Source organism: Lactuca serriola, chromosome 5 (genome assembly GCF_051521515.1).
Source record: "Lactuca serriola cultivar US96UC23 chromosome 5, Lser_US96UC23_V15, whole genome shotgun sequence".
Taxonomy (NCBI): domain Eukaryota; kingdom Viridiplantae; phylum Streptophyta; class Magnoliopsida; order Asterales; family Asteraceae; genus Lactuca; species Lactuca serriola.
Genome location: NC_136412.1, coordinates 17,882,204 through 17,903,468, shown reverse-complemented (window position 1 = coordinate 17,903,468; position 21,265 = coordinate 17,882,204). Strand labels below are relative to the sequence as shown.

The window sequence follows — 21,265 nt, the reverse complement described above, 5'->3', positions numbered from 1 at the left end:
CCATTATTGATGTATGTCAAAACCGGACATAAATACATTTCCACTTGCATCAATTTAATAATAATCATTCAACAAAAATGAAATGTGAGCATATAATAATAAAAATACCCAAATAGTTTTATTTTAAATTATAAAATTTATGCTAATATATATATATATATATATATATATATATATATATATATATATATATATTGTAGAGTTACATTATATATATTATTGACCTATTTACAATACAAAATGATGGCGAAATGTATACGTTATTAACTATCCTAAAATACTGATGTTATAAAACTAAGAATATATTTGGAAGCACAATACCAACGAGAAAACTTTGGATATATCATGCTACAATATTTACATATTTATAATGCTAAATAACCACGAATTATAACAATTTATTGAATAAAGTACTAAAAATGGATATCTAAATATTCATGTTATTCACGTAATGCACGCATATGCCACATTTCTTCTATTCATTGTATTAGTAATTTTGCAAAAAAAGAAAATTATTTAACATGTTTATGTTTTTATACGATCTATAATATTGATATATTACTTAAAATATTATAATCCAAACTATTATTGGCTCCACACAATGAATGAAATGTTAAGAAAAACATTATTGTAAGCAAATTTCTATGTGCTGTAAGTTTTATATATTTATTTTTTACAGTTTCTCTAATATATTTTTGTAACATGTTATAATGAACCTTCTAATTATTTATTAGTCTGTTTATTAAACCAGTTTTGTAATTTTAAATAAATAGGAAGACACCAACATTGGTGGTAACAAAAACAAATAATTGAAAAGGTGGAGGGGCAACAATTTTATACCAGGTATGCTTCAAATCATATCAGTTGCATTATTGAAAATAAGATTATCGTTTCACGTCTTATTCTTTTCTAAAAGTTATTTTAGATACTTTATCATTAAAAAAAAATCAAACTTTAATACATGTCAAATTAAATTATTCATTTTTTTTTACGGAAAAGAGGGAGAACATGACATTAGACATTGATAGAATAATCGCAAAAGCAGGGTGACCTAATTCTAAAGTAGCTCAGTTTCTCGTCCACGAGATATTCTCAATTTGATATCTCGTGTATAAAACCTTCTTATCGCGTAAAACAATTAATGATGGCAATTTCGTAAATAACAGCAAAGACCCGACCCGTTTGCATATACATCTCCCGTCTTGATGACATCTTGTCGTCTTTTAAAACGGGATCAAGGATACAAAAAGAAATTTTAAATTTCAAACTAAAATAGGATGTTATCTGGTGTGTAAGAGCTACACGTTTCATTAAATCTCAGCCGTCCGATCATCTCATGTAACAAAAAGAGTGGGACACACATTAAGTGAACGGATAAGATTTTGGCGATCATGTACTTCTAGGTCAAGCCAAGCTGAAGTACAGCTGTCAGCGCGTGGTTCTGAGCCGATGAACCAAGACAGTTGTTTAGCCGGCTAAGTGGGACCCATATCTGGTTAACTTATCACTTTTCAATTTTCTCTTATCAATAAGTGATGTGATAGATGGAGTGATAAGTAGTTTGACTTATCATCCTTCTTCTATAAAAATCGCCATTTCTGCAACGAATATCGTATTTTTATTTTCTCCCCACGATAGGATAGAGAGAGAAAGTGAGGAGGAGAAAAAACATATGTATGTATATAGAGGGCTAAGAGCTGACCCATATATATATATAGAGAGAGAAAAAGTAGAGAGAGAAAGCTCTGTAATTTTTCTTCGACCTCGACTTCTTCGTGTTCTTCATCTCTCTACTATCATCGATCGATCTTGCTAAGGTGTTTTCCTGAGCTCTTTTCTGTGTGTTTTTTTTTTGGAGTATTTTGCTTCAAAAGTCGTTTTTTTTTCTCTCTATGGATATCTATAATAATATTTCTTGACTTGCTTTACTTTTGCCATTTGTGAACTACTTTTGCTTTCTTTCGCATCTTCAATTCCCAGTGGTTTAAAGCTGCTTTTTATTTCTCTGATCCGCGAAAGAAATCTTTAAATTTATTTTCTGTTCTAAAAATAATAAATATATTAAAGAAGATTCAAAACTTTTGTTAGGATTATTGTTCATATATGTCGGTGCATGCTCATCTTGTCTGAACCATAAATGAAAACTTTGTTTGTTCGGCTAGATTTGAAGGTCAAGTTCCTGGCGATCTACTTTTTTTTTTTTTTTTTTTTTTTTGGGTCTGGGTTTTCTAATAGTTTGATTTTACTTTTTTGTTTCAAGTTCCCAAGTTTTTATTTAATCTTATATTAGATAAATTGATTTTGGGTATTTCCTTTTTACTGTTTACCTGAAGTTAATGGTAGCTCACCCTTTCTACTTTTAATTTTAAAAAAAAAAAAAATTACAGTATTATTTACAGATGTATTTGGGGTTTTACAGATCTGAAGGGTTGTAATCGTTGTTGGGACGTAGGGACCAGGAATTACAATGTCGTCTCTAAGTAGGGAGCTTGTGTTCTTGATCTTACAGTTTCTTGATGAAGAAAAATTTAAAGAGACTGTTCACAAGTAAGTTTGTTCATGAATTGGGGTTTTAGGTTTTTTCTGTTGTTCAAATGATTTTAGAATTAATGTAATGATTTTGTGGCAGGCTTGAGCAAGAATCTGGATTTTTCTTTAACATGAAGTATTTTGAAGATGAAGTTCATAATGGGAATTGGGATGAAGTTGAGAAGTATCTGTCTGGATTTACTAAAGTGGATGACAATCGTTACTCAATGAAGATCTTTTTTGAAATTAGGAAACAAAAGTATCTTGAAGCATTGGATAAGTAAGCAAAAAGCCCTTGAGTTTATCCAACAAGTAAATTTGGAAAATTTTCATATTTAATTAATGAAAAGTGTACTTCAATTTGTATGTTCATAGGCATGATCGGTCCAAAGCAGTGGAAATCCTAGTAAAGGATCTTAAAGTGTTTGCATCATTTAATGAAGAGCTTTTCAAGGAGATTACTCAGTTATTGACTTTGGAGAATTTTAGGTATTTATCTCTTATGTAGATACTCATTAGAGGGAATGGAAATGGAGAATGTGATTTTCATAAGATGTGTTTTATTCATGTATTGATTTTTAGGGAAAACGAACAACTTTCTAAATACGGTGACACGAAATCAGCTAGGGCTATAATGTTGGTTGAGCTCAAGAAACTTATCGAAGCAAATCCTTTGTTTCGTGACAAATTGCAGTTTCCTAACCTTAAGAATTCCAGACTACGGACTCTCATAAACCAAAGGTGAAATTTTTTGGCATTGTAATAATTATAATAATAATGTGATGAATCAATTTCTAGTGTTGAAAAACATTATACATGTCTTGCAGCTTGAATTGGCAACACCAACTTTGTAAAAACCCAAGGCCAAATCCGGATATCAAAACTTTGTTTGTTGACCATTCATGTGGTCAACCAAACGGGGCCCGCGCTCCATCACCCGCAAACAATCCACTACTCGGGTCATTGCCAAAAGCCGGAGGCTTTCCTCCTTTGGGCGCACACGGGGTTTGTATATTTATTTTCATTTCATTATAAAATGATTCAAAACTTTTTGTGATTAATTAGTGTGTGTATATATAAATATTTTAGCCCTTTCAACCTACACAAGCTCCAGTTCCAGCTCCTCTTGCGGGTTGGATGTCAAACCCAAACCCAAACCCAAACCCAAACCCGCCTGCAATATCTCACCCTGCTGTTTCCGGAAGTGGAATTGGTCTTTGTGGTCCATCTATGCCAGGTTATTTTGCTAATTTAAATCTAAAAACACCATGTAATTAATTAGTATTAGAGTAGACTAGAGTTGTAATTTTATTAAATTTACAGCTGCTTTAAAGCATCCAAGAACACCACCTACAAACCCTTCATTGGATTTCCCATCTGGGGATTCTGACCATGTGAGCAAAAGGACAAGGCCAATGGGGATAACAGATGAAGTCAACCTTCCGGTCAACGTGCTGCCCGTGTCATTCCAAGGGCATGGTAGCAGTCATACTCAACAGCCTTTTAATGCATCTGTATCTGTATCTTCATCTGCATCTGATGATTTGCCCAAGACTGTTGCAAGAACTCTCAACCAGGGTTCCTCTCCTATGAGCATGGATTTCCATCCTATACAACAAACATTGCTTTTAGGTAGATAGTCAACTGTGTTTAAACGATTTTGACTTTGACTTTGACTTTCTTTCCTTTAGTAGATCAACTGACTTTGTGGTTTTATAAATCTCGGTGCATCAGTTGGAACAAATGTAGGTGATATTGGATTGTGGGAAGTTGGTTCAAGAGAAAAATTGGTTCTTAAAAACTTCAAAGTTTGGGATCTTAGTTCGTGTTCGATGCCTATGCAGGTATTGTATGTATTTTTATGCATATTCAGGGGATGTTTCTTTTTGCCTTATCAACTATTTTACTTTATGGAGACAAAAAAAAAAAAAAAAATCTTATCATTTTACGGTTTTACCCTTTTTAGGCTGCTCTTGTAAAAGATCCTGGCGTGTCTGTAAACCGTGTAATTTGGAGTCCAGATGGTTCGTTGTTTGGTAAGTTATTTTTATATCACAACATATAAAAATGTGGATGGAGAATTAATCTTTTTTAATAATTTTATACAAACAGGAGTTGCTTATTCACGACACATTGTACAAATATATTCATACCATGGAGGCGATGATGTGAGACAACATCTAGAGGTACGTTTGCTTCCCTTTTTCCAACTATGATCATCCAAAAAACCATAAAGTAACATATAATTTCCTTTATAGATTGATGCTCATGTTGGTGGAGTAAATGATCTTGCTTTCTCACATCCAAATAAGCAACTCTGTGTGATAACTTGTGGGGATGATAAAACCATCAAAGTCTTCGATGCTGCAACTGGTGCAAAACAATACACTTTTGAAGGTCATGATGCTCCTGTTTATTCTGTATGCCCTCACTACAAAGAAAACATTCAGGTAACTTTACTTCTTCTTTTGTTTTAATAAATACTAAGTTAGAGAAGTTTTATAATTTTAGGTCTTTTTTGGGTTTAGTTTATATTCTCAACGGCTCTTGATGGGAAAATAAAAGCATGGTTATATGATAACATGGGATCACGAGTTGATTATGAAGCTCCTGGTCGATGGTGCACAACAATGGCTTATAGTGCAGATGGAACAAGGTTAGCTACTTAAATTAAACACTACACTTCAATTACCCTTGTATTCTAAATGTAACAATCAGTTTTCACAATACTCATCAATTTTTACAAATATTTCAGACTTTTTTCATGTGGAACAAGCAAAGAAGGGGAATCGCATATTGTGGAATGGAATGAAAGTGAAGGAGCTGTGAAAAGAACGTATCATGGATTCCGTAAACGATCGTTAGGCGTTGTGCAGTTCGACACCACTAAAAACCGATTTTTGGCCGCCGGCGATGACTTCTCGATCAAATATTGGGATATGGATAACGTTCAGCTTTTAACAAGCGTGGAGGCTGACGGTGGTCTTCCGGTAGTAAATCCAATTCATTTCCATATTATCAAAAAGTCTTTTTTTTTTTGAGAATTATCGAAGAATCTAATTCGTTCATTCAAACCCTAAATTGAAGGCGAGCCCACGTATCCGATTTAACAAAGATGGCACTCTGTTAGCTGTTTCCGCAAACGAAAATGGAATCAAAATTTTGGCGAATTCAGATGGTCTTCGATTACTTCGAACTTTTGAGAATCTTTCTTATGATGCTGCTTCCAGAGCCCAGGAACCTGCAAAGGTAATTGAAAAGTAACCAGAATGTAATCGGAAACTTCTTTTTTATGCATCTTTTGACGATATTATTATCATCATCTCCAGCCTACCTTAAACACAATATCTGCTGCCGCCGCCGCCGCCGCCAGCAGTGCCGGAATAGCAGAGAGAGTTGGCTCTGTTGGTTCTCTCTCGGGAATGGTCAGTTTAAGAGAATGTTTATTGGTTTTTATGATCGGGATTATAAAAATTCGATACTGTTATGAATTATTGTAAATCTCGTTTATGCTTTAGAATGGAGATACCAGAAGCATGCCAGATGTGAAACCAAGAATCACTGAAGAACAGAACGACAAATCAAAGATTTGGAAACTCACTGAAATAAGCGAACCTTCCCAGTGTCGATCGATGAAACTCCCAGAAAACATGAGAGTAACAAAGGTAAATTATTACATACAGTATGATCTTTTTTTTCTTGTTTGGAATCTCGTTTTCATGATTGTTTATTGATTATTATACAGATATCAAGATTGATATATACAAATTCTGGTAACGCTATATTGGCGTTAGCATCAAATGCTATACATTTGCTGTGGAAATGGCAACGAAGTGAGCGTAACTCAAGTGGCAAGGTAAGTAATTTAGTTGATATTTCAAAAATTGAAATTAAATCGAAATTTTGTTGTTAAATTGAAAAAATCTATGCACAGGCAACCGCAAGTGTTTCACCTCAATTATGGCAACCTTCAAGTGGGATTTTGATGACTAATGACGTGGCAGAAACCAACCCTGAAGAATCTGTCGCCTGTTTTGCATTATCCAAAAACGATTCTTATGTGATGTCAGCATCTGGTGGAAAGATTTCTTTATTCAACATGATGACTTTCAAGGTAAGTTTTTTATTGCGAAAAAAAAAAAGAAAAACAGTTTTAGTTTATTACTTTATTAAATATTATAAATGATTAAATCTAAAACACTTGCAGACGATGACAACTTTCATGCCACCACCACCAGCTGCCACGTTTCTTGCTTTCCATCCACAAGATAATAATATAATCGCTATTGGAATGGATGATTCAACGATTCAGATATATAACGTTCGTGTGGACGAGGTAAAAAGCAAGCTGAAAGGGCATTCAAAAAGAATTACAGGTCTTGCATTTTCACACGTGCTCAATGTTTTAGTCTCATCTGGGGCAGATGCTCAGGTTAGTAGTAGTATATGTAATGTACATTCAACACCACCAATTTTTAACTGTAAATATTATTTACAAATTTACCTTTTTTCAGCTTTGTGTATGGAGTTCCGATGGATGGGAGAAGCAAAAGACAAGATACCTTCAGCTTCCACCTGGAAGAACACCAACAGCACAGTCAGACACACGTGTACAGTTTCATCATGATCAGATCCATTTCCTTGTTGTACACGAGACCCAACTCGCAATATACGAAACAACAAAACTCGAATGTGTAAAACAGGTAATAATAACAATTAACAATTAACAAACTTTCTTCTTTTTAACAATTAACCCTTGGTTTTATTATCAGTGGCTTGCACGCGAATCATCTGCCCCAATATCACACGCGATGTTTTCATGCGACAGTCAGTTGGTGTATGCAAGTTTTTTGGATGCAACAGTTTGTGTTTTTACAGCTTCTCACCTTCGATTACGTTGTCGAATCAATCCATCTGCATATCTTTCTCCCAATGTCCCAAGGTAAAAAAGAAGAAAGATCCGTTGACTTTAGTCAAAATTTGTTCGTTCTTTTTTTTTTTTTTTTGAATTTTGGGTGTTTTTGTTTTAGCAATGCAAATGTGCATCCGTTGGTGATTGCTGCACACCCACAAGAACCGAATCAATTTGCATTGGGGCTATCAGATGGGGTGGTTCATGTATTTGAGCCGCTCGAGTCGGAAAGCAAATGGGGGGTTCAACCGCCGGCTGAAAACGGTTCGACCAGTAATGCAGCGGCTACACCGGTTGGGGGTTCGGGTGCGGATCAAGCTCAAAGATGACCTCACCTCAACTTGTTTTGGTCAAACTGGAAGCAATTTTTGTTGGTTGGTTGGAAAATGTAAAATTTTTAGTCACATGTAGATCTCTAACTTATCTGGTTTGTGTAAAGTCGTAGGTTTAAATTGTCGGATGGTCAAAGTACAAGAATGCTGAATCATCCAATGTCAAATCAAAGTTGTAAAACTTGTCACGATTGGGTTTTCATTTTGATTTTCCTTGTTTGTGTCTTGGTATTTATTATCCAGCTGGCATGTTCTCAGATTATTTTTCTTGGTATTATTAAAACAAAGAAGCAAACCATTATTGAAACTATATCGATTATAAAATATTGTAAACAAACAAACCAGATGTAGTACATATAACAAGCGAACAAATTAGTTTTATAATAACGACAAACATCCCCATAATATTTACAAGAACATTACCCACATTGATTTCTAGACAATATAAAAAGAGATGTAGCAAAGGATGCCTTTATTTACATCACAATTTCCACATCCATGAAAGAAAAAGCTTCACGTTCACTAGACAATAGACAATAGACATAGTATCACCCACAACACAAGAAGCAGACATATTTACAATTCAACAAATCAGGGATGGAGTCCATATTCATTCATCACCAATCTTTATGTACAGAAACCCCATGGCATCTTTCCACCTACTCAGGCCTAAAAGTCACGAGATCAGGAAGGTGGGATTCATGGAGCCTCTTTATATCATTTGCAGTCACCTTAGTTGACTCCAAGCTCAATGATTTCAACTTCTTCAGACTTGTTAAATGCTTCAATCCTGCACTTGTTATCCTTGAACTCGAAACATTTAAAGACACCAAGTTTGTCAATTCTGCATTTCAAAAGTTCAAAGTTCAAAGTTCAAAGTTCATATTTAATCAAGAAAACAAAACTGATTATATCATATGACAAAATACCAGATATCATTTCTAGAGATTTATCAGACAGGTGGCTGTTTTGAGACAGATTCAAAAGCATCAAAGATTTAAGATCCTTGATGTTCTTCACACCAGCATCAGTTAATCCTCCACCACAAATCTCCAATGATCGCAACTTCTTGAAATCTGTTACAAAAATTTCTATCAATAAGTTGTCTCGATTATATCTATAAAAACAAAATCATTTTTAAATTCAAAAGTATAGCATACTGCGCAGATGATTTGTTCCGGTGTCTGTTATTTTCGCACAGAAAAGATCCAAATGAGTCAATCCGGTCAAACCTACATCACAAAGTAGGAATTAAGAGTTAAAAACATTTCTTGGATTTCAAAAAAAAAAAGTCAATTAGGTCAATATATTACTTGTAAGAATTGCAAGTCCAGCATCTGTGATTTGGCGAACATCAAGATTAAGTGATCTAATATTTGACAGTTTTGACAAGTGTCGCAAACCTCCATCTGTAATAAGTGTAAATGAAAGATTCAAACTTTCCAAATTCACCAAACCTACAAGAATCAAGATCATGTAAAAGTCAAATCCAAGTCAAGGGTCAAACAAAATTGGATCATGATTGGATATATGGATATATACTAACCAGAGAGATGACGAAGACCATTGTTTCCAACTTCTGTATCAGACAACTCCAAACATTTCAAACAAACAAGGCCTAAAACACACACACACATATCAAATTATCAACATATGGATACATTAATATATATATAAAGATGGTTGTTAAAAGAATTACCTGCTAAGTGAACCAATCCTTTATCCCCAATTCTACATGAATCCAGATTCAAGCTCTCCAAATTTATCAAACCTGCATTTGTAAAAGTTTATGTGTATGAAGTTTTGGAAAATACTAATATGTTATGTTGAGTACACATGAAAGTTAAGAGATTTCACCTTTGAGGTGTGCCAAAACAGCATCTGACATATCATTGAATCCCAAGTTGAGCACTTTTAGAGACTTCAATTCTGCATAAGTAGACCTCAATAGTTATAAATTAATGGTTTTTAAGATAAATTAATGAAAAAAAATAAATCAATAAAGATACAGATCCTTACTTGAAAACTTGTCACACCCATCATCAGTGATATTAGATCTGCTTACATTCAGAAAAAGTAGAGCAACAAGATCTACATAAAACAAATAAAAAAGTCAAACAACATAATGAGATTACAAAAAAGAAAATATAATTGAACCTGAAAGTGAATCCAGGCATGCTGCAGTAATAGGGCAGCGTTCCATATTCAGCAATGCAAGCTTGTGTAAACCTGAAAAATGTAAATTTACTTAGATTTTAATTTACATAATAAAAAATATATATATCTTTCACTGAATATGTAAAAATGATTAGAAATAATTGAAGTGAACCTTTCAAGAATGTGACACCATTATCTGTGACCTTGCTGCTGGAGATTTGTAATTCTTTCAAATTTCTTAGGTCTGAAACATAATCATCAGCATAAAAAATACATCATATTTAAATTCTTTCAAGTTTATAATAAAGTATGCTTGTCTAAATACGTATTAGAAAAACTACCTGAGAGAGGCTTCATATCAGCATCAGTAATGCAATTACAACAGTTCATATTAAGTGCCTCCAGCTTTTTTAAACCTGCCATATAATATTCATTATACTTATTTTATCTAATTCTAATTATTGAATATTAATTATGAGAAGGAAAAAAAAAAAAAAAAAAAGACCTCTTAAATGGACAAGACCACCATGGATTCCAGAACATCTTTCCAGATCCAACTTTGACAAATTGACCAATCCTGAAAGCACACTCATTCCTTTTGCAGTGATGCTTGTGTTCCTCTTCAAACTCAAACTTGTCAAGTTTGAAAGACCTGAAAAAAAATAAAATTATATTAAGATTGTTTTCCTTCAAATTCAATAAAGAATCATTAGAAGAGATTACCTGTAATGCATCCAAGCCCAACATCAGAGATATGTTCACAGAAATTAAGGTTTAAAGCCTCAACATTCTTGCATTCTTTAATATGTAACAAACCAGAATCTGTAACATCGGAACTAGAAAGATCTGCAGAAAGTAAAGATGATCCCTGTGAAGAGATCACATCCATCCACGTGTCATCAACTCCTGGATATTCACCCAAGTTTATATCCTGCGAAACAAAGTATATAAATTAAATCATATGCTTGTCTACATTGAAATCATATTAGATGTATATATATATACCTGCAAAGCACAATCTAGAAATGCTTCAAGAGAAGCCTCGTTAAGGCGTTGAGAGTAAACCAATTCATTAAAAATCTGTTGGCTGATATCTCTTGGAAGCATAGAGAAGGTTCCATACTCATCAATTTCCTGTTTCACACCACAAAATCAGTAAAAATTCACTAGTTTTTTATTTATTAATAGTAAAAGTGATGAAATGATAAACGTACTTGAGAAATTTTATAAATGCATAATTCCATGAGAGACGGGGGTATGGTGTTTCCTTGTTTATTATCTACAGATGCTCGAGAAAAAGAGGTTCCCAGCCATTTTGAGCTTCCACTTTTGGAATATCTTCGAGAAACTCCTCCAAGAACAATGTCGTCGTTGGTTTGTTGGTCTCTTTTTCTAGAACAAGCTCCCCCCATGGATATGTTTTGTTTTCAACGTTATATAAGCTAAGGAAAGAATCGAGGTGCTGAAACTGATGTTGATTATTCAATATTTTGAGGTCGTGTTAACCTGCGAGTTCAAACAGAAAATCATAATCATAATCACTTTTTACCAACATCCAAAAACCCCCTCAAGTTTAGAGCTTATAAATACATTTGATCTAGTTTGACGTCTTCAAATAGGTGTCAAAATTGCAACTTCTTTTTTAAAGAAAGCATGGCAGGAAGAAAATATAACATTTAAGACCCAAAATTTTCTATTCAGACATGAGTCCGATCATTTTACATAGAGTTTTTATGTTGAAACAGGGTATTGTAATTTACGACATGAATTATTTATCTATATTTTATAAGTTACCCTAATAAGAGCATACTCAAGAAATGAAGAAAACCCCTGAAAACAGATAGATATATATGATCAAAAATATAAACACCCCTGTTATAAACTCGCCTAGCTTCAAGAAAAGGGAAAAATGAAAAAGAAGCATGGTTTTTCGAAATCGATAAAATTTGCTTCGTTTATTAACAACCCAAAACAATGATTAAGCAAAGAATCAAGAAGCTTGTGTAACGATCAACGTGGTAGTAAAAACAAGCACTAAATTAAACAAAATAACGATAATCGAACCTAAAAAAGGACATATATCCGATGATTCGTTATCAAGTAAGCTCATAGAAACCCATCACGATCAGGATTAAACGATAATTTGGGTGGGTGGGTGTGGGTGAGAGAGAGTGGGGTGAGGAAGAAGAATGGAGAAGAAGGTAAAAGCGTATAGAAGTGAGGGAGAGAGAGGGTGGGGTGGTGACGAGCCAATGATCGAACCTGCGGATGATGGCAACGTGGAGGCTCGGAGTTTGATGATTCTCTGATCAAAGGAGTTGGGATAAGACTAAAGTTGAGAAAGGTCCCACGTAAATTATATAATACCATATTATGTTATAATTTATAAGATATAAAACTCATTTAACCAAAAAATATCTTAAGTGATAAAGACCTTCTTCTTTCATTAACTTTTTTTATTCGCTAAATTTTGTTTGCGTGAAAGTTTTGTCTGTGTAAATATAGTTGTATTAGAAAATATTGTGGATGGTATTGGTATATCTTTTGTTTGAATGAATCATCCGAATAATCAAGTTACTGTTTGATCATTTTGTCTGAAATTATATTTTTAATACAATTCATTGTCATTTGAGTTTGACTACGTGCCTCTGTTCGATAATTATTTTGAAATGCAAATTTTGGATAACAAATAATAAAATGTATGAAATATTCAGAGAAGGTTGAAATAAAGAAATTATATAGAATCTTAAATTATAGATATAAAATAATATAAATTATAAATTATTCAAATGAAAAGAGTAAATTGCAAATTTGTTAAAAACTATATATGTTTTATGCAACTTTTGATTTTGTTGTAAATTGTAATATCCCCGTTTCATTTTGTTGCGTGTAGAATCTTTGAATCACTAAATCTAAGAGCATATGGTATGGACAATTTGAAGTGGTGTTATGACAAGAAGCAACAAGAAGAGAGGGTGGTGTTCATGATGCTATAACACCATGCTAAGAGGAGAGAGATAGAGAGAGAGAATTTGGGCAACCAATAAAAAATCACGTTGCATCTAGTCATGGCCACAAGAAGAAATAACACAACTAGATACAACAAGAAGGGGGGGGGGGGGGGGGGGGGGGGGGAGGGGTGTTGATGCTTCTTAACGGCGTTGAGGATGTTCCACCTCAGCAACAACGAGATGCAACATGACCCATACCTTATACTCTAAGTATCTAACAAGTCGATTTTTAGTTATTTTTGTTCCGATGACCATTTTGACTTTAAATTGAACCCGAGAAAATAATATAACACACGAAGTAAATTTGTAATTTACTCATAATTTACTTATTGAACTTTGTAAATTATAACATAAATTATTTTAAATGTTATGAGTATTGTCTCGCGTCACACGGAAAATTATGTGCAAAAAATCTCGATAGATATATTTCACTGAATATAAGTGAGTTTTCATAATGTCAAATATTTGATAGTTTATTTGTTTGAAGGCTTTTTTATATTATTTTTAGAAGAGTAAATTACATTTTTGCTACCACGGTATAAGTGTTTTATACAATTTGTTCAAAAAAAAAATCATCTTGCAATTTTGGTTCTTATTTGAGATTTTTAACGTCTTTGACCTATGTTCTAAAAGAGATTGTATTTTTCGGATCAAAATTGAAAAAAAAAACATTTATATGCAAGGACCAATGATAATCATTTTATTTGGAACACGAACAAAAAAAAGTTGTAAGGATCTCAAATGAGGCAGAAATTGTAAGAAAATTCTTTTAGGACCAAAATTACAAAAAATATATTAATAATAAAAGAATAAAAAAAAAGTCAACTATATTAGGTAAAAAATATAATTCCCTTTAAAAAAATACATGAGTTGTTTTAAGTATGCAATTTTACATTTTAAACATAGACAAATCTCCACAAAAATCTTAATATTTTACCATAATTTACGAAAAAATCACAAACTAAAATTTGTTTACGAAAAAACATGAATTACTGGTAAAAATAACGATTTGATCGATTTTTTCCAACATGTAGTTTAGAGTTACATGGAGAAATAAAACTGGTAAAATGTATGTTACATGGAGAAAATTGTCAAATCATCAATTAATTTTAGTTTGAGACTTATTCATAAAATATGATAAAATAATTAGACTTTAATGGAACCAAGTAAGTAATGAAACTAGTAAACCAGGAAAAAACGGGTCAAATCATCATTTTTACCGATAATTAATGCTTTTTCGTAAACAAATTTTAGTTTGAGATTTTTTCGTAAATTATGATAAAATATTATGATTGTTCCGGAGATTTCCCTTAAACATATTCACTAATTTTGTCAAAACCAACTAATATTTAGGTTGTGTTTGGCATATTAACTGAAAAGCTAACTGTTAAATAAAAAACTATCTAATAACTGAAAAGTTAGCTGATAAAAAATGACGTCTGATAAGAGTAGCTGAAAGATATAAAATGACATTTAAAAGAATGCATTTCTATAATTAATTAAGTGGTACATTTGGAAAATTTAGAAAAACTCATAAAAAGCTAGGCTAAGACTATGTTCGACATAGTAGGTAAAAAGTCAGCTGATATATGAAAAGCTAACTGATAGCTTAAAAAATAGCCGATAAAAAATGACGTTTGTTAAAACTAGTTGATAAGTTTAGCTGAAATATATAAATGGCATAAAATTACATTAAAAAAATGTTTTTTCTGTAATTACTTAAGGGGTATATTTGAAAAAAAAATCCTGAAAAGCTAGTCTAAGTAGCTTTATAAAAAACTAGCTTATAAACTATTTTTTGACTTGACAAACATGACAACTTAAAATTTTTTGAAAACTAAATTAACTTATTAGCTAGCCGTGGCGTGTCAAATACAACCTAAGTAGTTAAAAAAAAAATATATATATATATATATATATCTTATAAACTACTTTTTGGCTTTTCAAACATGACAACTTAATTTTTTTTTAAATAAACTAGTTTATAAACCAGCTATAACATACCAAACACAACCTTAAATTAAGTGAGAGTGTTCAATTTGTAAATGCCAACTAAGATTTAAGTTCACTTGTATCGTGGTAAAAGTTTGATCACAAACATGTGATATTTCGAGATCAATACCCATTTGGATACACACAAATTGTATTTTAAAGTTTTAAGTTTTCAATTACTAAAAATTTATGGTTAATAAGCTTTCCTACTCCTTTTCTTTCAAACTCTTATCTAATGTGGGGTGTATGAAGAACAAATATTTCAAAAATATCCATCACATATCTCCTCACTGAACGAACAAAAAATGTGTTCTCTATGAATTTAAGAACGCCTTCTAGTTATATTGAAGACTAATTTCTTAGGGTTTTTTTTTTTTCAAAACGGTAAATAAATTTAGTTTAAAATCTTAAAACAAGTAATTGATATCAGTACCAATTCCATGATTGGTTCTAAAATCGAAAGAATCATCATTATTAGTTTTGGGATCGAAAGTTCGAAACCGTGTCCCAAATCCACATATCACGGTTTTCTAAAAAAACCCTGAATCAAGGCCCCCATCTCCATCATTTGATTTTGTTCCACCGCACCTCTAGTCTCGTGTGTCCAATTCAAGTTCCAATTACTACTAACCCCTCTCTGGTTTACAAGATAATCTTTGTCTAACTCCAAAGAAAATAACTCATAAAACTGAATCATCAACCGATACTCCCCAATCCATAGATCTTTCCAAAACGAAGTAGTCTTCCCTTTCCCCACTCTTTTCTAGAACGTACTTTCAAGAAATAACACTCATACCAGGAAGCTAACTAATTGTACCAACCATTTCCCTCCACACTCCTTTAGTGTTGTTCGAAGTATCAAACCAACCTTGGCTCCATGAATAACTTTTATAGCTTTGACACCACAACGCTTGATTATCATTCAATGCAACAAGTAAGTGCTGATTTAGCATGGCTAAGCCGATTACTTAGTGAACTTCAAGTTCCCATTTAGTTGTTGTCTATATAGCTACAAATCTAGTCTTTCACGAGGGTCCGAAGCACATGAGCTACACTATCATCATTTTGTTTGAGCCAAGTTACTAATAGGGATGTAAACGAGCCAAGCCGAGCTTGACACTTATAGAAGCTCGAGCTCGTTACACCTTTTCTTTTGGCTTCACATTCTTGTTCGGTTAGTCGGTTACACCTTTTCTGTTGGCAGTTAGTAAATAAGGGCATATTAGTAATTTAACTAAGTTCTGTTAAAAAAAGTTAGTGCAAGTTTTTCCACCTAGTACGTTTCATATATATTAGCTTTGTTTAATCAATCAATGAGAAACAGTTCAAATTTCTCTCATCTCTCAGAGCTTAAGCCACAACACAACAATGGACATAGTCATCCGGGTTGGTTGTCCACCCCCCCCCCCCCCCCCCCCCCCCCAAAAATATATATATATATATATATATATATATATATATATATATATATATATATATATATATATATATATATATATATATATATATATATATATTTGCTTCTACTTTTACATAATTAAAATTTAGAAAAGAGTTGTGCAATCAAATATGCCTCTTGAACGGTTTCAAGCCAGACAAATCGAATTCAGCATTACAAATTTTTGTTTTTCACGACAATTTGGTGTACCACTTCTACGTTCTAAACCATCAAACTCAATAGCCTCAAAATTACATGAATTGAATCAATGGCTAACCAACTAGACTGTTTTCTCAAGCATACATCATATTTCAAGATTCACCAGATACAATAATTTAGATTTACATGCCCAACAACTCAAGAAAAACAATTTCAAAGAATTTGGTAAGGCTTACTTGAATTCAGGCAGCTTCCCTGATCTAAATATGGCGAATTTTGAGACCTGGGAATAAGAAAAACAAATCCCATTTTGATTAAGCAACTCTTCCAGCATTAATTTAGCTTCATCAGGATCATCACTCTCGCATTCAATCTCATAATTAACCCCAAAATCAAACTGAGTTTCATCCAATTCCAATTTCAAACCATTCCACTTATGAACAGCTCTCACATTTCTAAACCCTCCAAGAGACACGAGTTCCATTAGATCAACCCCGAATTCTTCATTTACTCTCTTCAAGATTCTGGATTTCTCGATGGTGGAGAACCGCCATGGCTCCGCGGCGCAAGCGCGGGCGAGGGAGGGGTCTAGGAACTCTTCTTCCTCCTCTATGCGACTGATTCCGGCGGCAATGACGGGTTTGGCTTTGAGGGAGAGGATGGCGTGGGAGTCGAGGTCGTAGAAGCGGAGGCGGAGGGCGGCGAGGTGAGTGGTGGCGAGGGAGAGTGATGGGGTGTCGAAGAAAAGGTTTTGTTGGAGGTGGGTTTTGGTGTGGTAAGGAGAGAGTAAATCGGAAAGTTTCTGATGGGCGGTGGAGTCCGGCAGCCGGAGCTTTACTTCCACTTCCATAATGTTGGAGGCGGAGGGGTTGCTGTTGGTGATTTGTGATAACGAAGAGAGTCTTGCAAGATTATTCTTGATCCAACGCGACATCGCCACACATCCCAATCCAAACGTATTTCCGATAAGTTAAAAAATATTTATTAGTAAATCAAAATGTCATTTTTGGTTTAGTTATGCCTGTATGTCTAGATTCTAACTAGCAAAATACATGTCGTTTTTCAAGTTTATATATAACAAAGATACTTAATCTACATTCAAGTGTATACGACTTCCTAAAACTTATCTAGTATACTTTATATCAAGTTTATATATTGTCACGCAGGTTGTTTTAGATTTTGATTTATCCATTTAAAATACATGCTTCATCAACTTGTATAATAGTTGTGTAATGATGTTATATATTATGTGGAAGAAACGAACTTTTAAGTGGAATACAATCAATTCCCTTTGTCATAGTCTTTTTCGTCTTTGATTTTGTTTGGAGTTTACTCCTAATTATCATCTTAGCCGTAGTCCAATGTCGTCCTAAGCTATTAAAGAACTGGAGATTGGTTTCATGGTTGCTGTGGATGGTACCAGCATTTGATAACTTTGTGGCTATCAGGTTGAATCTCTTGAAGGAGTCTTCCAAACTTTCACCCGCATGAGCTTTGAAGTTGTTGAAGTCGTTGAGTGCGGTAGTGAGCTTCTTATCTTGTGCTTGTTCTGAGCCTTCGTATAGGTTTTTGAGTACATCCCAGATCTTTTTTGCTGACTTGCAGTTTATGATTATATCAAAGTTGTCAGGAGCAACACCACAAGAAATTTCATAAAAAGCAACAGCATCATTTTCCATTTTATCGAGATCATCCTTGGTGGGACGGCTCATGGTTGGTTGACCTCCTCCTATCCTGGTTGCCGCACCGTCAGTTTAGACTGGTGTGAGGACTGGAACGTGTGGTCCTTCTTCCACGGATCGCCATACATCTCTACCCAGTCTTCTTAAGTACCTATCTATTCTTTGTGACCAGTGATGATATTCATTTGCTACCAGTATTGAAGCTCTGTTAGAACCACCAACTTTATTGGAGACATTCAGAGATAACGATTGTGCCATTTTTTTTTGTTTTTTTTTTTTTTTTTGAGAAATGAGTTTTAGTGGTATAGAAGGCTTAATGAGAAAATCAGAGTTCCGATATTCAAAAAGCAACCACTTTGGCTCTGATACCAATTGTTGAGAGAAAAACTTGGAGACACACTTGAACAAACGTTATAACAAGTATATTGCGGAATAGTTAATCTCAAAGGATCTAAAAGCTCAACAATAATATAGTTAGATAGTTAGATAGTTAGTTGCGGAAAGTAAAAAATATAAATGACAACAATTGTTATATCAAGAATACACTTAAACTGATTCATAACAAGGAATGCATTCACTCCGAGTTAGTAAGGAAGATCAAGTTTAGTGATTAAGTCTAGAAGACTTGCTCCGAAGAGAGGTTATGTTTCAGTAGCAATTTAGAGTGTGAAGAGTAGTAAGATAGAGAAATGAAGAAGATAACTTGGAGAAATATATTCAGAATAATTCACAAGTCATCGAGTGATAAGAGAAATGGTTGAGGAAGAAATCTTGTGTATTAAGAAGTTAAGAGTTGTATAGAATACATTAGAAAGAGTCTCTATTTATAAAGTCTCAGAAATAAACAACTACTCTATAAGCAGTCGTGCAAGGCATGTTAGATAATAGAGTACATTACATAAAGATAAGTAAAGGAAATAACAAAGACTGCGGATGCTGAAGACGTGTTGACTCCAGATGCTGAGATGATTGCTGATGGTGAACAGTTGCGGTTGATAGATGATTGTGGTACCTTAGTTCAAGAGGGTCACTTTTATGTTTCAACACCCCCCCTCCTATTCTCACCGATTACTACCAGTTGAAGCCTCACCCCTTAGCCGAAGATGTGTCTCAACCCCAATTTCGTCGGCTTCCCCTATGATTTGGTGCTGTTAAGGTTTTGCATTTGTACCCAATTTCCTACTTTGTTTGTTTGGATCATCTTTTCTGGTTTCAAAATATCAAAATTATTGTTTGAATGTTTTAGGGTATATATTAGCTTAGGATCCCCGATTCTTGACACGGACAACATTTCCACTCTGAGGTCTTAATGTTATCTTGGAAGTTGGAGACTGTATGTTAGTCGGATTACAGGTGATTATTCATTATTCTCTTCTAACTGCCCCTCCCTTATTTCTCCTGTTGTAAGAAATTTTTTCAACCTGCTTTCAGTTTTACACAGGTTAGAGAAAAAGATAGAATCTTTTTCTTTTCTTTATATTTTGCTTAAATGTTATGTTACAATATGTGTGGTACAATCGATTAACAAACCATATTACCTATTGTAAAGTGAACCGGTCAAAAATATTTGGTATTGTTTGGTGTGAATTGAAAAGATAAATAAATTCCATTTTCTTCACTTTCTTTACTTAGCCAAAGGGTATTACTTTGTCATTACATCATCGAATCGAATTACAAAACTTTATATTCATATAGTGTTGATCTCTTTACAATGGAAAAATGAGTTTTTAACCTTTTAACCATCTATTGTCTATAAAGAGGATGTGTTGTTTAAAAGTTAATATGTAATCTACATTGTTTCGAGTGGCTACCTAGTTAACACTAGCTATAATTCTGGTCTTCCATCCCTATGCAGGTACCTTATAATTATATGTGCAAGTTCTGCACTTTAAGCTACAAGTAGATTGTTATCATGACATGTCAATCTTAGTCGATGCAAAAGAATGATGCTTTTGAGGTAGGGTGCTAATTCTGTCCAGATCAAGAAACCATATCATAAGTAGAGTGCTATATTGGAAACACCAATACAAGTAGATTGCTTCTTTTGAAAATCCAAATAATAAAAGGCAAGCAAAGGATTTTTATTTCAAAGGATGATGCTAAAGTGTTGGTGTTGTTGCTGGTCTTTTCTTAAAGATTCTTTATATTATGTTCATCTAATTTATGTAACTTTTTGTTATCACTGTAATGTAACTTTCTTGTTGCTGTTAATACTTAATGCATTTTAGCCATTCAAGAATTAAGTTTGGTGTCATTTCATTGTTAACCCTCCTGTAACGACCAAATTTTTACGTCCGAAAATTTCATTTTTTTTTTTTAAAAATATTACTTTAGAAAACATTAATAAATAAAAACATCGTCTAAATAAAAAGAAACATTGTTTGTTCACATCATAACACATTGCAACCGCGTTCTAAAAAGCCACACCATACATCCCATCAAAATATCAGAGTACAGTCCCAGTAAATCTCATAAATGCGGAAACCGAAGAGTGTGTGTATGACGTGCCGCTACCGCGCCGGCTCCTTCCCTTTCGATGCAGAGGTACCTGAAAACAAAACTGTAAACGTAAGCACAAAGCTTAGTGAGTTTCCCCAACGTACCGCATACCATACGAACACATAACATATATACTGCCAGGCTATTCTGGGGTGCCTGACTACCCGGTACGGCCATTCTGGGGTGCCGACCTACCCGTGTCAAGCCATTCTGGGGTGCTGACCTACCCATACGGCCATTCTGGGGTGCCGTCTTACCCGTGTCAAGCCATTCTGGGGTGCTGACTACCCATCGGTCCTGACAACCGATCCTCGGGGACTATTTCACCCCTACTACTATGATCACATATAACATAACAAGCCAGCATGCAAACATATCATCACATACTGTCAGACGTATCTGGGGTGTCTGACTACCCTTCGGTCCTAACGACCGAACTTTACTACTATCTCAGACAACATATCATGCTAGCATATAACATATCAGGTAATAGCAAACTTAGATGATATCACAAAGACAATCATCTACCATACATCTCCTACTGGTGGGTCGGC

At 33.9% G+C, this 21,265-nt stretch overlaps 3 protein-coding genes across 3 annotated transcripts; 1 reads left to right on the top strand and 2 right to left on the bottom strand.

Moving 5' to 3' along the window:
* The first annotated feature begins 1,619 nt into the window (after window positions 1-1,619).
* On the top strand, window positions 1,620-7,986 carry LOC145052087 (protein TOPLESS-like). Its single transcript, XM_078999897.1, has 23 exons — window positions 1,620-1,817; window positions 2,420-2,547; window positions 2,630-2,809; window positions 2,905-3,018; window positions 3,112-3,270; window positions 3,357-3,534; window positions 3,619-3,766; window positions 3,853-4,161; window positions 4,264-4,373; window positions 4,496-4,565; window positions 4,642-4,715; window positions 4,788-4,979; window positions 5,058-5,185; window positions 5,285-5,519; window positions 5,617-5,778; window positions 5,859-5,954; window positions 6,048-6,194; window positions 6,275-6,385; window positions 6,464-6,643; window positions 6,737-6,961; window positions 7,044-7,232; window positions 7,302-7,471; window positions 7,560-7,986. The coding sequence occupies exons 2-23, from the start codon at window positions 2,468-2,470 to the stop codon at window positions 7,768-7,770; spliced, it is 3,468 nt and encodes a 1,155-aa protein (XP_078856023.1). The 5' UTR covers window positions 1,620-1,817; window positions 2,420-2,467; the 3' UTR covers window positions 7,771-7,986.
* Window positions 7,987-8,130: 144 nt separating this feature from the next.
* LOC145052088 (Leucine-rich repeat family protein) lies at window positions 8,131-12,145 on the bottom strand. Its single transcript, XM_078999898.1, has 16 exons — window positions 11,995-12,145; window positions 11,145-11,436; window positions 10,936-11,064; window positions 10,654-10,861; window positions 10,436-10,582; window positions 10,272-10,346; window positions 10,103-10,174; window positions 9,931-10,002; window positions 9,793-9,864; window positions 9,631-9,702; window positions 9,473-9,544; window positions 9,320-9,391; window positions 9,087-9,230; window positions 8,934-9,005; window positions 8,703-8,849; window positions 8,131-8,617 (listed from the first exon to the last, which is right to left on the bottom strand). Exons 2-16 carry the CDS (start codon window positions 11,340-11,342, stop codon window positions 8,433-8,435), a joined length of 1,737 nt encoding a protein of 578 aa, XP_078856024.1. The 5' UTR covers window positions 11,343-11,436; window positions 11,995-12,145; the 3' UTR covers window positions 8,131-8,432.
* Window positions 12,146-15,410: 3,265 nt separating this feature from the next.
* On the bottom strand, window positions 15,411-17,526 carry LOC145052086 (triphosphate tunnel metalloenzyme 3-like). The gene is made up of 2 exons (XM_078999896.1): window positions 16,767-17,526; window positions 15,411-16,127 (listed from the first exon to the last, which is right to left on the bottom strand). Exons 1-2 carry the CDS (start codon window positions 17,462-17,464, stop codon window positions 16,109-16,111), a joined length of 717 nt encoding a protein of 238 aa, XP_078856022.1. The 5' UTR covers window positions 17,465-17,526; the 3' UTR covers window positions 15,411-16,108.
* Between the last annotated feature and the right edge of the window lie 3,739 nt (window positions 17,527-21,265).

What these genes read in the sequence shown, in the direction of transcription:
- LOC145052088 (XM_078999898.1), bottom strand. Translation starts at nt 11,342, where the DNA reads ATGGGGGGAGCTTGTTCTAGAAAAAGAGACCAACAAACCAACGACGAC. An exon ending in GCATTTATAAAATTTCTCAA is followed by an intron (nt 11,065 to 11,144) that starts GTACGTTTATCA and finishes GGTGTGAAACAG; the next exon opens with GAAATTGATGAGTATGGAAC. An exon ending in TGGTCTTGTCCATTTAAGAG is followed by an intron (nt 10,347 to 10,435) that starts GTCTTTTTTTTT and finishes ATTATATGGCAG; the next exon opens with GTTTAAAAAAGCTGGAGGCA.
- LOC145052087 (XM_078999897.1), top strand. Translation starts at nt 2,468, where the DNA reads ATGTCGTCTCTAAGTAGGGAGCTTGTGTTCTTGATCTTACAGTTTCTT. An exon ending in CTCCTTTGGGCGCACACGGG is followed by an intron (nt 3,535 to 3,618) that starts GTTTGTATATTT and finishes TAAATATTTTAG; the next exon opens with CCCTTTCAACCTACACAAGC. An exon ending in ACAACAAACATTGCTTTTAG is followed by an intron (nt 4,162 to 4,263) that starts GTAGATAGTCAA and finishes TCGGTGCATCAG; the next exon opens with TTGGAACAAATGTAGGTGAT.
- LOC145052086 (XM_078999896.1), bottom strand. Translation starts at nt 17,464, where the DNA reads ATGTCGCGTTGGATCAAGAATAATCTTGCAAGACTCTCTTCGTTATCA.